General features: G+C 41.2%; 1 protein-coding gene across 1 annotated transcript; it reads right to left on the bottom strand.

Moving 5' to 3' along the window:
- Nucleotides 1-222: 222 nt before the first annotated feature.
- Nucleotides 223-690, bottom strand: LOC110685108. The gene has a single exon (XM_021861569.1). The coding sequence runs from the start codon at nt 688-690 to the stop codon at nt 223-225; it is 468 nt and encodes a 155-aa protein (XP_021717261.1).
- Between the last annotated feature and the right edge of the window lie 14,659 nt (nt 691-15,349).

The following is a 15,349-nucleotide window of genomic DNA, read 5'->3' as shown; positions in this document are numbered from 1 at the left end:
ACGGGGAATAGGATGGCCAGCAAAGGCTTCAAGACAGTAGGTACCATCTTGGACTTCTTCTTTAATTCGGTAAGGCCCTTCCCAATTTGAGGTTAGTTTCCCATCCTCTTTAGCTCGACTTACCGCCTCCATCTTCCTTAAGACTAAGTCTCCAATCTTAAGCGGCCACTTGGACACTTTGCGATTATATGCCCTTGTCATCATTAGACGATAAATTTCGTGTCAAAGCGTCACATTGCCCCTAGCCTTTGGAAGGAAGTCTAGGGCGGTCTTCATGGCCTCCCAATTGGTCGATTCATCATATAGCATCACTCGTAGAGTGGGCTCATACATTTCAGTTGGGAGCACGACCTCAGCGCCGTAGGCAAGAGAGAATGCGATCTCCCCTGTTGAACTCTTTACCGTCGTTCGAATGGACCATAACACATTGACCAACTCATCAACCCATAGGCCACCTGCTTTTTTAAGCTTCCACTTGATGCCATTGGAGATTAATATGTTGTATGCTTCAACTTGGCTATTTTCCTTTGGGCGTCCCACTGAGGCAAAACAATGTGTTATGCCCTGGTCGCTCAGCCAATCCCTGAGTTGGTCGGTCTCAAATTGAGGTCCGTTATCGAACACCATTGACTGTGGAACACAAAGCATGTGATTATGTTCTTCTAGATGAAGGCGGATACATCTTTCCATTTAATTCCTCTGATGGCCTCGACCTCTACCCACTTCGTGAAGTAGTCATTTGCTACTAACACGTACCGCCTCTGTCTAGGTGCCGGTGTATACGGCCCCAAGATGTCCATGCCCCATTTTGCAAAGGGAAGTGGACTACTTATGGCCAACAGGCTGTTTGCCGGGCGGTGAATAAGGGTTGCAAAACTTTGACACTTGTCACATTTTTTACCATTTCCATGGCGTGCGAATTCATGCTCGCCCAGTAGTACCCCAGATGGGTAACCTTCTCTGCTAAGGACTGTCTGCCTATGTGTGATCCGCAAAGCCCCAGATGGAGGTCGTCCAGCGCTTCATGCCCCCCCTCAGGCATGACACATTTCAGATAGGGCTTTTCAAATGATCTTTTGAACAAATCCTCTCCCTTTATCTCAAACCATGTCGCTTTCTTCTTCATCAGCCAACTCTCCTTTGGGTCGTCCGAAAGAACTCCATCCTCTAGGTAGTAGATTATTCAGTCCATCCATGTGGAGCTTCTGTCAATGATTTGCACGGCCTCGACATCAATGCTCTTCTTTTCCTTAACTTCCTAGAGCACAGATCTCGGAGTATCACATGATGCTGAGAAGGCTAGCCTGGAGAGGGCGTCTGCCTGATGATTCTCGGACCGGGGGACTTGTTGCAGCCTGAAATGCTCCAGGCTCTCGGCCTCATCTTTCACCATCATTGTTGGTTCCCTAGCCTCGTAGTCACCATTCACTTGGCTGACTATCAACGGAGAGTCCGAATAGGCATCAATTTTTTTTGTCCCGGCCGCTTTACACATTCTGAGGCCAGCTAAAAGGGCTTCATACTCGGCCTCGTTGTTAGAGGCTTGGAACTGAATTCTCAAAGCATACTCATACTTGTCTTGTTCTAGAGATAGATATCTGATACCAGAGCCGCATCCGGTCGCCATTGCATTTCCATCCATAAAAACTTTCCAAATCTGATCCCCTACAGGCTGTTAGTCCGGCCGTGTGATTTTGGCTAAAAAGTCTGCAAAGGCGTGGCCCTTGATTGCTTTTCTGGGTTCGAATGTGATATCAAATCCTCTCAACTCTAAGGCCCATTTAAGAATTTGGCTGCTAGCCTCCAGTGTTGTGAATGTCTTCTTCAACTATTAGTCCGTGTAGACCACAATCGAATGAGCAAGAAAGTATTGCCTTAACTTCTTTGATGCCATGAACAATGCCAGGCCGAACTTTTAAATAGGTGGATACCTAAGCTCGACATTGTGCAGAACATGGCTGATGAAATACACAGGGATCTGATGGCCGTCCCTTTCAGTAAGCAGGACGACGCTCAAGGAATGATCTGAAATAGCCCAATACATATACAACTTCTTATCTTTAAGTGAACTGACTAGCCAAGGAATGTTATGAAAGTGATTCTTTAATTGTACGAAGGCTTCCTCGGCCTCCTCTGTCCACTCGAACATTGCTTTCTTCTTGATAGTCTGGAAAAAATAGCGACACTTATCCCCTGATCTTGACAGATTTCGTTCGAGTGCGGCTAAGGAGCCGGTCAATTTTTGGACTTCTTTTATGGTCCTGGGCGATTTCATATCTAAGACCGCTTAGATCTTTTCAAGGTTGGCCTCAATGCTGTGCTGATCAATTAAAAATCCGACAAATTTGCCGGACTCAACATCATAGACACACTTCTTTGGATTTAACATCATCATATGTCGCCTAAGTTCGGTAAATGTCTCTCGAAGGTCACTCAGATAGTCGGCCGAAAGTTTTGATTTAACAATCATATCATCAAGGTAAGCCTCCATGTTTCGGCCGATCTGATCTCCAAAGACCGTATTCACAAGTCTCAGAAACGTAGCAGGAGCGTTCTTCAGGCCGAATGGCGTAACGTTGTAGCAATATAGTCCTTGCTCGGTCACAAATGCTATTTTTTCTTAATCTTCCTCCCACAAAGAGATTTGGTGAAATCTGGAGTATGCGTCCATAAAGCTCATTAGAGCAAGCCCAGCCATTGAATCAACCAGACGGTCAATTTTAGGCAAGGGAAACCTATCTTTAGGGTTGCCTTATTGAGATTGGTGTAGTCTACACACATTCTCTAAGTTCCATTCGGCTTCTTGACAAGAACTACATTGGCTACCCAATCAGCGTCCAACAGCTTCTTAATCTCAGCTGTGGCCGCCTGATTCCTTTATTCTCCATGATTCCTCTTCTTCTGACGAACAAGTCTCACAGCCGGGTTCATAGCCAACTTATGAACTGCTAAGTTTGGGCTGATACCCGGCATCTCATGAACTTCAAATTCAAACACATCTCTTAATTCACTTAACAGATTCAACAAGTCATCTCCAAGCAAGCCCATGCCATAGTGCCCACTTCGACCGTCTGATCAGGCTGGTCTAGGTGAAGCGCTATGTCCGTATGATCGTCGGCCGGCTTTGGCCTCAACTCTTTTGGCCAGCCGACAGCCATTAGCTGCTATGCTTGCTTTTTCTTGATCAACTTACGCTTCTTGCCGACCTAGTATGTTTAGAGTGACCTTTCTTCGAAATTTTGCATAGACGCAGTCACATGTCCGAATGTTGTTGGCTTCACGGCTAGCTGATTACATTCTTTGTCCATGATTTCCGTTGTTGATGTCAAATTTGGGCGGGTGATGATAACATTGTAGCCAGTGAGCTCCTTAACAACTGGGAAGCGGATGACCATGTCCCTTCCTTGTCCCATCTGCCCAAATCGGATAGGTAAGTCTATCCGTCCGATCGGGTGAATAATACTCCCACCGAACCCAACCAACGTGTGAGAGATATCCTTCTGGTTGTCCTCTGGGAACTTCAGATTCTTCAAACATGCTAGACTGATAATGTCGGACGAGCTGCCAATGTCTATTAGCACTCGTCTGACCTTCAAATTGGCAACTTTCAAGATGAACACCATGGGGTCATTGTGAGGGGTCATGATTTTGCCTCGGTCTACCTTGCCAACCCCCACTTCTAGAAAGGGCTCGGCCTTTATCCCTTCAGTGTGCATCACATTTTCTAAATTCCAAGCATCCTGCTTGATTCCCTTCATGGTAGGACCGCCTGCATCAAAGCCGCTTGATATGACGGCCACAAATCCTGACTTTGTGTTGTTTCCATCATCATCTTTTCCTATCTTCTTCTCGGATTTTTCGTCTGTCCGAGAGTAGGTGAACTTGGAATTCATGACGTACGAGTTGAGCATGCCCTTCTCAACCAGTTTATCCAACAACATGTTCAAATTGTTGTAGTTGTTTGTGTCATTCCCCATAACCTAGTGGTAATGATAGTACTTGTTCTTGTTTTTGTATGGGCGGAACCTCTCAAAGGCTGAGGCTTCTCGAACTCGAATATGTCTTTGATTTCCATCAAAATTGAATAACAATTTTTGTTGTACTCGTACTAAGGCTCGTACTTCTTGGCTTCCTTTGACTTTGTTTGTTGGGTGTCGGCCACCTAGACTTCTTTTCTTTTGTTGCTTCCTTCCTTCTTTTTGCCGGTCGAGTCTTGCTGAGAAGATTGTTTCTTCTCGGCCCCCTTGGCCGGCTCTTCTGATTTTATAAGGGAACAAAAATCAGCAGCCTTAATATATGATTCGGCCTCCCGTAGAACACATACGTATGTCCGAATCTTTTTGCTGATCCAATCAAACTTGAAACCATTATGCCTTAAACCTCGAAGGAACTCAGAGTAGGCCATCTCACCTGGCAGATTCTGAATTTAAGCTTTCTCCAAGTTGAACCTCTAGATGTACGAGCGCAACCCCTCTTTCTTTCCTTGGACGATGGTTGCCAAGTTAAGACTAGTCTTCCAGGGTGGAATATTATAGGAGAAGTTTCCAACAAATAATAAGCTGAGAGTTGTGAAGGAAATTAATGCATTCGACCGACAGACTATTGAACCAGTCTTGAGCCACACCCTTGAGGGTGGCCGGGAAGCGTTTGCATGTGGCATCATCCACACTCTACAAGTACATCCGATTTCTATACGAGGTAACATGCTCTAACGAGTTGCCCGTACCATCATAGGCACCCACGAGTACGCTCTTTACTTTAGCTGGATTAGGAGAGTTGAGAATTTAATGAGAAAACGGAGGCTGCTTGTCACCAAGATTCAAAAAGCGTATTTGCCAATCAATGGGATAAGGTTGTGCGGTCCGTCCACCCAAGTATGATGCCTGGTCGTACGGCTGGCCATACTGCCCGTAGATAAGGGGGTAGGCGGTAGAATTACTCCACAATTCTGGGGCATCTGGAATTGAGGCGGTTGAATTACTGGAACTGGAGTTGGTGTACGGTGAACTTGACTCCTGCTTGTCCAGGCCGAGCTGGTATGCTTGGAGAGAGTATGGTTGGAGAATTCCATCCGGCGTGATAGGAGTGGAGGAAGTATGCTAGTAGTGTGCCTGCTCTTGCCGCTTGTGCCGGAGATAGTCTCTAGCATCCTTCCAGCGCTGGGACGGCTCGTTTGGCTGCCTCTGAGGCTGCTTAATCTGCCCCCCAGCCGACTGTGTTTTCTCAAGGAGCCTAGACCAGTTCATCCGGGGCACCCTTGGTGACCTTGCATGTCATTTTAATGGCCTGTTCCCAGCATCCTCGGTGTTGGCCGTCTTGCCCTGGGGTTTCTTTTTGACACCCTCTCCTTCTCTTCTGGACGATTGTCTAGATGATGAGGGTATCTTACCCTCAAGCCGCTTTTGGAGCTTTTCCAAGGCGGCCTTCAAGGAAGAAACTGTGACCAGGGGATCCTCCGCCTCATGGAATGAAGCGGTCAAAGGATCGCTAGAGTTGATTGTTGCAATGAGATTCTCTACATGTCCGTCCTGACCAAGATCGGGTGTCTGACCATCTTTAGCCGTTTCAGACGTGTATCCCCACAGATGACGCCAAATGTTTTGGGATTTTTTGGAATTCCTTGGGATACAAGTCTTGAACTCGGCCGAATGGACTCAGACACCTGAAAAACAATGAATATTAAGGTTGACGGAATATTCGCCTCCAACGATCAAGTTATTTACCGGAAAACAAAATAATTGTAGAGAAAGAAAGTAGAGAGAAGTTGGAGCTATTCAATGCTCTTTTTATCATATGTATTAATCCACCCCTCCCATCATAAATAATTGGGGTCTTTATCGGGGTGGGAAAGTGTGCCCCTTTAGCTTGGCTCTGATTGGCGGCGCAATCTGGTTAGGACATGTGTCCTATAGTAGCGTCGTTTTGTGGCTTTCTAGGGAATTAGCCCTCTTGATGTAAGGAGGCCTTTTCTCTTTTTAAGGTTCTCTTATGTTTGACATGTGTCATATCTCTATAGGGATACGTGTTGCCCTTTTATTGGGCCACGTATCGCTATGGGATTGGACCACGTGTTGGGGTATTTTTTACCCTAAACAAAGGTTATTAAAGAAAATAGGAGATGGAAAGAAAATTATAGGGGTAAAAAATTTAACCACTTGATAAACGAAAAATAAGGGGTTTAATTGTGCAAAATACGAAATTAATTTTTTCGTTGAAAGCAATTTAAGATTTGGGAACATATTCTTCATACCTGTTGTAATTGATACAAGGCAAAACGTTAAATATGGAAAATTGAATAATTTGGGGGTATAACAATTAAATTAAATGAGAAAATGGGAAGGATTAGAGGGAAGATAGAAGATTAGTAAAAAATTTCAGAAATTTGGAGGTTGGAGCAATTCACGAAGTATGGAGAGATGAATCTTGACAACTGATTAATTATGGGAGTAAATGGAGGAAGCTGACTTTCAGCCATTCATTGTTTGAGTTCAGATTTTTTTTATTTTTTACTTTTTAATTTTTAATTTTTAATTTTTTTTCTTAAGGTGGGTTGCGCTTCGAAAATAGGGGCCCTTAATAATTTCAGGGCCTGTTTGCACAAGCCCTTAACAGGGCCTGAATATGGTCGCATATATATATATTTCATATTTTTAAAGTATGATGAATAGAAAATTATTAACGCTAGTTAAAATCATGTGAAGATTTTTTTTAATGATTCTTTTAACGCAACGTTAAATAATAATAAGTAAAAATTGTAAATAATAATCCCAACTTTGCCGTATTTTGTTTTAATAATCCTAAATTTGGATTGTTTAGGAATAATCCGAATTTTAGGGGTTGTTTACTTTCTTCAATCCCAAACTTGTCAACAAAAGACAATGATCTATTATATCAGGTAACTTGACACGTGTCAAGTCCTGATTGATAAAAAAATTTCAAAAAAATATGAACGAGCAGCCTCCTCTTCCCCCACCGGCGGCCCTCCGCCTTCCCCGGACCGCTGCGTCTCCCCCTCCCTCACTAGACTGCCACATCATCGTTTTCCCCCCTCCCATTCCCTACGAAACCACCAATGAAACCCCTCACCACTGCTAAAAACCCCAAATCGCTCCTCCCACCACCTTGAAACCCTAGAGACTAGGGCTTTTGATGGTGGAGGAGGGGTTTTTGGTGGTTTTCGGGAGTGGGGGAGGTGGTTTAAGGATTTTCGAATGGAGGGAGAGGTTTCAAAGGAGGTCAAGGGTTACGGATTGAGAATGGTAGCCGAAAACAGGAAAATGGAGATAAAGAGGGAGGTTAGGGGTTCACAGCACCAGCGCGTGGGGTGGGTGGGGAAACTGGCGCAAGGGGAGGGGAATTAGCGGCGTAGGGGGAGGGGGAATAGCAGCAACTGGAATTTGGGGTTAGGTTGGTGGCCATAATTTGGGGTTAGGCTGGTGGCCGAAATATGGTGTTTGGATGGGTTTTTTTTTTTTTTTTTTAATTTTGTTTGTTTTTTAATTTTATTTAACCAAATTAACTTCTGACACGTGTTACTTTTAACAAAATTAACCCATTCAACCGGTCACCGGTAATCGGGATTGAAGGAAAGTAAACAACCCCGATGTTCGGATTATTCCAATATAATCCAAAGTTAGGATTATTAAAAGAAGATACAACGAAGTTGGGTTTTTATTTACAATTTTTCCTAATAATGATAATAATAATAATACAAATAATAATAACAATAACAATAACAATAACAATAAAAATAACAATAACAATAACAATAACAATAACAATAACAATAACAATAACAATAACAATAACAATAACAATAACAATAACAATAACAATAACAATAACAATAACAATAACAATAACAATAACAATAACAATAACAATAACAATAACAATAACAATAACAATAACAATAACAATAACAATAACAATAACAATAACAATAACAATAACAATAACAATAATAACAACAAAAATAATAACAACAACAATAATAATAATGAAAATACAGCAAATTTGGTTTTTTTTTTTTTTTTTTTACAGCAAAGTTAGGTGTTTTATGCGGCTGGTTTTTGCTGTAGGTTTTGGTGGTTGTGTGTAGCTATGTCAACTGCCGTTGTGAAGTTTCATCGTCCCTTTGTGGGTCTTAGTGGTTGTCAAGATGGAAGTGGAAGTGGCCTTACTAGGGGTTCCCTTATAAAGCATCTTTCTGATCGTCATTGTTGTATTAGCGCGGGATATCACACGGCATTCTCTTACTTCTATTTTGGCTGTTTATAATGAGGCTGAAGTTATCATTTCGCGTATGGGGATTTGGTTATGTGGAGTTTGCTACAAAACGCATACGCATCGTACTAAGTGCCGTCATAGTACGGGTGAGATTGTGTAACCCTCGGATGAAGGAGATGGTATTGTTTGTTTTGTGCTTTATGGTTTCCCCAAGCCACCAGCTCCTTCTTCTCCACCTCGGCTTGGGCGCATGAGTAGTTTGTTGCAAGATCAATATTGTGGTTTTGATGTGGCTCTCCTTGATGGTTGTTCTCTAGGGGGTTTCACACTGTGAAGTCTATCCTCCCCAATTGTCGCTTAGGGTTTTCTCGGGTTTTGAAAGGTGCTCTTGATAAGGTGATCTCTAAGCATGATGACATTTCTAATTGGGTCTCTTTGTTGGTGTTACCTCTTTGCACCCTTGAAACCTTCCGTCCGTGAAGTAGTCGTGAGTCTTGTTTTTCAGTGAAACGACGACATCAGGAAGAGAGTATTTCCGGTGCTATTTGTTCTTAGAGTGCACCTGGTGGTAGTTTGCAGCTTGCGGGGAAAACTATGGCAGAGGATTCTCCTACTTTGTTAGTCATTGATGATGAGGACCTTGATTTGGAAGAGCGTAATATCAAGCAGTGTTGTAGGAAGATATGCGATGGTCATTACACCGCTGCAGTCAGGGTTCTTTCTTCTTTAGGCGTTGCTCCTTATAATGAGGCCACTCTTGCGGATTTACAATTAAAGCACCCTTCTTCTCCAGCTCCATCCTTGCCTAATATACCTGTTGATCACCTTCATCTCGTTACTACTTTTGATGTGGTAGGGACGGTTTACATGCTCAGCACCTTATGGATTGCTTGAGTGGTGCTGCCGTGGCTATCTCAGATGAGTTAGTTGACTCTATTTCCGCGTTGGTTAACCTCTTTCTAGCTAGAAGATGTCCTATGGAACTAAGAGAGTATATTGCTAGTGCTCCTCTCACACCTCTTGTCAAGCTTGGTGGTGGTATTCGTCCTATTGTTGTGGGTACTATTTAGCGGCGTCTGGTTTTGAAGGTCGGTGCTGTTATGGTTGGCCAGTCTTTAGGAAGTTACTTTGATGGTCTCCAATTTGGTGTTAGGGTTTCTTCGGGAGGTGAGGTGATTCTTCTTGCTGTGAATAGGTTGATTGAGGATTGTGGTTCCGATGTTGGTCTTTCTATGTTGTTGGTGGATTTTCAAAATGCCTTCAATCTAGTTGATCGTACGGTCATGTTACGTGAATTTGTCGTCATTGTTCGGGCCTTTCGCGATGGGTTGAATTCTGCTACTCTAGACCAGCTAGGTTGTATTACGGGGACCACACCTTATGGTCGTCTCAGGGGGTGCATGATCAGTGGCCATTTGGCCCACTTTTCTACTTCGTTTCTTCCCCGATTGAGCCCTTTCTTTGCCCTTTTTCCTCTATTTTAGCTTAGTTTTGTTATTATTGAGCATATTTGTTACTTGGAGTGGTTTTGAGTCATTTTTGGCTCATTTCCTAAGGTTTTATTCCCTCTCCTTTAACCCATTTCAATTTGCTCCTATTAGAACCTTTCCTATGATTTGTGTTTTCCATCTTACAGGTCCTCCCGTGGCAAAGAAAGCAAGGATTGGATGCAAGGATTAGGCATGCTTTGGAGTCAAAGGGATTGGAGCATTAGAGCCCAAAATATGAAGGAAAGAAGAGTTCAGAGCGGGCGCTCTAGATATGAAGCGGGCGCTCTAGCTCCCAGAATAATCAGAGCATTTTCTGCGAGACTTCAGAGCGGGCGCTCTGGCCTTAGAGCGGGCGCTCCGTGTTCCCCTGACCGATTTGAACTCTGCTACACGCGTAGGCCGACGGCTCTAATTATTTTACTCTGCACGTGATGCCTAAAATTTTGGGCCTTGATTTGGGTTAGGTTTTAGAGGAGGGTATAAATACCTCTCTTCCTTGTAATTGGGAGGGGAGAGGTATGTAGAGAGAAAAATATTAGAAAATCAGATTTCAGCTTATTGTTTTTTTTCTTTCTTTTGCACTTTAGATTAGTTAGGGTTTAGTTCCTCATTAGATCTAAAACACTACTCTTTGTTACTCTTTCATTTTCAATCCAAGATTAAATCTTTTGGTATTATTTCTATCCCTACTCTTTATTTATTGCTTTATTTATCTATTTTAATTAGTTTTAGCTTATCTTTAGTTGTTATTTCAAGTCAATAGAATAGTTTAATATCTTAGTTGCCTCCTTGTTTAAACTTGCAATTTCTGGTTTTGATCCTTTATTTTCTTGCTATTAGTATAATATTATCCTTATTTGCTTAGATTTCATGCTATTTAGAATAGATTACAAGTAGACTTAACATATTCTCTTCAAAGTTAACTTCTTTAGTAAAGTTTAATCATCCTATTTTCTGGTTTTAGCCATGTTTCTCTCATTAAACTTAGTTTTTGCTTTTGTTAATGTTCTTGTGTGCTTTGGTATGACCCTTCCTTCTCTAGGCTAGGTTTCTAGCTAGGGGAGGGGGAAATGATGAACTAATGATGAAATGAATGATATGTGGTGCAAGATTGGGTAGATTGAGAAGTTTTGCAGTTGATTCCAACCTAGGTTTTAGTTGTTAGGAATTAGAGATTGATCACCTCTAAGACCCTATTTTGTGTTGCATGCTAGTTGCGCGAGAGTGAGCTTGTATGTGATGATGACTAGGTTAGGGATGACCTCGACCACCGAGGCGGGGTTGGGTAGGCGGTGTTTAGGTGAGCCCGAGAGGGAATCCTAGATGTTGGACCATAGGCCCCAATTGTTTGGTTGACCGATTGAACCATTCTTGTTGCCTCTAATTGTTGAAATCATTGTTAGTTAGGAATTCTCCCCTATCCCCTAGTGTTTGCTATTCCTTGATTTTCGAAGTTTTATACCTCTGCTTGTTGCTTGTTAATTTAGTTCTTAGTTTATTTGTTTCCCTAGTAGCTATAGATAAATCCATAAAAAATTTATTCCTCCCTTTTCAATTGACTTATAAGTGATCTAAGCAAGAGACGTTTGACCTTCCCTGAGGATTCGACCCCTCTTCCACTATGCTACCTTTGGTTAGTTTAGGACGTGGGTTTTCTTTTTATTCTTGACTCGACCTTTAGGAACTAACGACACCTAGGGGGCCGATCAGTGCAGTAGGGTGATCCCCTTGGTCCTCTGCTTTTTTGCTTTGGTTTTACAACCCTTGGTGTGTAAAATCAGAGACACTTTTGATGTATATCTTTAGGCTTGGTATCTGGATGACGACACTGTTATTGGTGACACGTTGGTGGTGGGGAAGGTTCTGGAGTTGATTATGGAGGAAGGGCCTTGTTTTGGGTTACATCTTAACGTGGAAAAAACTAAAGTTTCCTGGCCTATAGAAGACCCTAGAAGCAGACTTGTGGATGTCTTTCCACCGAATATTGCTCTACCCTTGTGTGGTGTTAAGGTGCTTGGTGGTCCCGCTAGTTTCGATTCCGGTTTTGGAGGTGAGCTTGTGATGTAGAGAGTGATCAAGACCATTACGCTTATGGATAGGGTTGCTAAGCTTGATAATCCTCACTGGAGTTTCTAACTCTACTTTGCTTTGCATACTTGTCCCCCTTGTACTTTTGAGGTGGCTCAGCGCACATTCGACGAGGCTCTTTGATCTTCCTTGGAGCGTAACGTTGCTGCTTCAGGGCCTAGGTTTGGCGATTGGCAGTGGCGGCTTGCCACCTTGCCTTTTGCGTATGGCGGGCTTGGTGTTTATTCTACAGGTGATGTTTGTCATTATGCTTTTCTTGATTCGCGGTTACAGTATGCTAGGTTGCAGACAAAGCTTCTACGGCATGCTGGCGTTGTTGGCCTTGGTCGAGCCTTTAAGGATGCGTTGACCTTGTTCAATAAAACGATGGAGTCTGAGATTTTGGGTAATCCTAGTGAGGTCGCTGCCCCTAAACTCATGAAGAAATTGGCAGATATATATTTCACAAAGGTTACCGATTCTGCAGAATCCACCTTCTCTTTATCTCCTCGCCAATCAGCATTGTGGAAATCGCAGCACGGTGATCATACCTCTGCTTGGCTTCGGGCGGTTCCTATTTCGGAGTTGGGTCAAATGATGAACGCAAAGACTTACCAATGTGTGTTGTGCTACCGCTTCGGTGTTCCATTATTCTTTGTCTCGATGCCGTGCTCTGCTTGTTAAAGGGTTTTATTGTGGATTTTTTCGATGATCACGCGGTGTCGTGTGCTGGTATAGGGGGTATTAAACATCGACATAATGTTGTGCCGGGTACCCTTGTTTATCTTTGTTATCGTTCTTGGATTTCAGCTAGAAAGGAGGTTGACATTGGGTTGTCTGGAGGGAACGACGGGGCCCTCAAACTTGCAGATGTATTACTTTATTCTTGGGATCATGTTCGCGATATTTGTGTTGACTTGACAGGGTCTTCTCCTATGACACGGTCTGGGTTATCTGACTTTGTTCCTGGACGAGTTGTGGCTGATACAGCTCATCAGAAGCGGTTCAAGTACGAATCCAGTTGTCGGGAAATTGGATATGGCTTCCTTCCTTTCTCTTTCTCTACACTTGGGGAATTTGAGAAGGAGGCGGTTACATTGCTGAAGCGGATCTAGAAGTTCTCGAAGACTCAAGACATTGGGGCACGTGCTGCTGCTCATATCTTCATTAGAATGAGATTTGCTATAGCTAGAGGAGTAGGGGCCCAGATTGTATCTCGGCTTCCTAGTAATTTTTTGTAGATTGTATGACTTTGTCTTTTTTGAGATAGAATAATAATAATAATAATAATAATAGTAATAATAATAATAATAATAATAGTAATAATAATAATAATAATAATAATAATAATAATAATAATAATAATTATTATTATTATTATTATTATTATTGTTATTATTATTATTATTATTATTATTATTATTATTATTATATAAAATCCATGCAATTATTAGCAACTCAAATTGTTATGGATTATTAACATAAGGAAATTTACCATACATTATAAATTTCTCAATACAATAATACACAAAATTAAGATAAAAAGCACTCACTGATACTTTAAAATACAAGAAATACGGGAAAATCAAGACCAATCACTTATTATAATACTTTTTCTTACCGATTACAAGTATGCCCAAATCTTGCCCATAAGTGTTCCACCACCTCTTTTTATTAGGGACATATGTGTTTGTTTATCATGGAGATTTTCTTGTGTTATCATTTATCTTGTTAAATTTTTATTTTCGTATCGTGGTGCTACGACGAAAGTCGTTTCTTTTTAGTTTGAAGTTCCCGTTAAATACTAAGGTTGTTCATTAGCAAACTCATCAATGGTACCCCAATAGTAAGGATAACTATCGCGCTCATCTTCCACGGTCATATTGTGCATGATAATACATGACATATTGATTTTCCAATCCATGCCAAAATTGGATGCCTTATATGGCAAAATGAGCTTGCAACACTCCAAATGCATGCTCAACATCTGTTATAATATTCTTTTATTAGGCAATATATAATCGTTTGTTAGGGGTTTGTGGTGCAGTTATCACATCCATATATAAATAATGCTTCTCATTTTGGGTAGATCCCATTTGTGAGATAATACCCCTAATTGGAAGTATGTCTAACAAGTGGAGCACGACGATTTAGAATGTTGTCATCAAAGACGGGTGAACGTTAAAGGACATTTATATCGTTGCATGATTCAAGTTTACAAAAAAGGCATGCTATATCCATAGATTCCAAGATACAACAGGTTTTAAGATAATATTTGCCATTTTAGATTGACCTTGACACATCCATTAATTTCCACCCCAGCTGGATAATTTTTTCACTTTCAACGCATGTACTTGATGCTTCATAACGTACTAGAGAAACCTAGTTCTTGTCCCTCTCTTAGAAGGTTAGATTTATTTACTTTTATTTATGACATTAAGAAAGTAAAATTTTGAAATGATAGGCTTTGAGATGGAATTTGAAAGTTTGTTAAATTGGATTTAATTCTTTAAAGGCTAGATTTGGAACAAATGCAAATACATATTCTAGATAATATTGACCAAACGAGTTATTTGGCCCAAATCAGAATTTCAAATGAAATTCATGATTCTAACACAAGCCATTAGAGAATTTGCTTATAGATAGCACAAATGATTCAAGAACAACAATAACATACAATAGTACTCCCTCCGTTTTTGTATAAGCTAGAGTTGAGATTTTCCACTATTCATATGTCATCATTGACTTAATGTTTTTTAGCAACATTTAATACTCCCTCCATTCATAATGTTAGTCCCATATACGTATATCGATGCAAATTTTTTATCGCAAATAACTTTAATCTCACAGTTGCAAAAATTACATAAATTAAATATTAATAAAGTACTTATCAAGATGAATAAAACTAGATATTATATGACTATGTTTGTTATTATATATAGAGAGAAATTTAGTAGATTCCCTCATATTTGTAAGAGTTAAATGGTTTTAAATGGGACTAACATTATGAAACGGAGGAAATATATAAATATAATCATACAATATGTTGTTGGAATTGTCATAATGCCTAATTTTATAAATTAATTTTTTTTTTATAATTTTTACTAACCTCTAATCAAAGATATTCATGGTCAAAGTTGTTGATTTGGGTAAAAATACCAAGGCCACATGGCCCAATCAGAAGGGGACACGTGTCACCCAAGGAAAGGTCTAGAGAGGACCAATCACCATCTGACACGTGGCATTCCCAACCATCAGGGAAAAAGGAGGCCTTCAAAGGCCCCAATCCCGAGAACGCCGTAAAAACGGCGCAGCCCATTTACCTAGGTTGATGACCTAGAAAAGGGGAGCACTGATTCCCATGACCTTATAAATAGGGAGATTTACCCCAATTTGGGGGATATACATTTTTTTTACACACAATCAATTCTCTTACAACAGAGAAAACGCCTGTTCTCAGGATCCAAGAAGATCTGTTATTACTTTCCTCTTTTTATTCCAAACACGTACTAACTTGATCGTTGGAGGCAGAACTCCGAACAACCGGAGCTTCCGTTTGTTTG

Source organism: Chenopodium quinoa, unplaced genomic scaffold (genome assembly GCF_001683475.1).
Source record: "Chenopodium quinoa cultivar QQ74 unplaced genomic scaffold, ASM168347v1, whole genome shotgun sequence".
Classification (NCBI taxonomy): domain Eukaryota; kingdom Viridiplantae; phylum Streptophyta; class Magnoliopsida; order Caryophyllales; family Amaranthaceae; genus Chenopodium; species Chenopodium quinoa.
The sequence above is the reverse complement of the archived record's forward strand: the minus strand, read 5'-3'. Positions and strand labels throughout refer to the sequence as shown.

Coding starts and splice junctions, on each gene's coding strand:
- LOC110685108 (XM_021861569.1), bottom strand. CDS start 690: ATGGAAAGATGTATCCGCCTTCATCTAGAAGAACATAATCACATGCTT.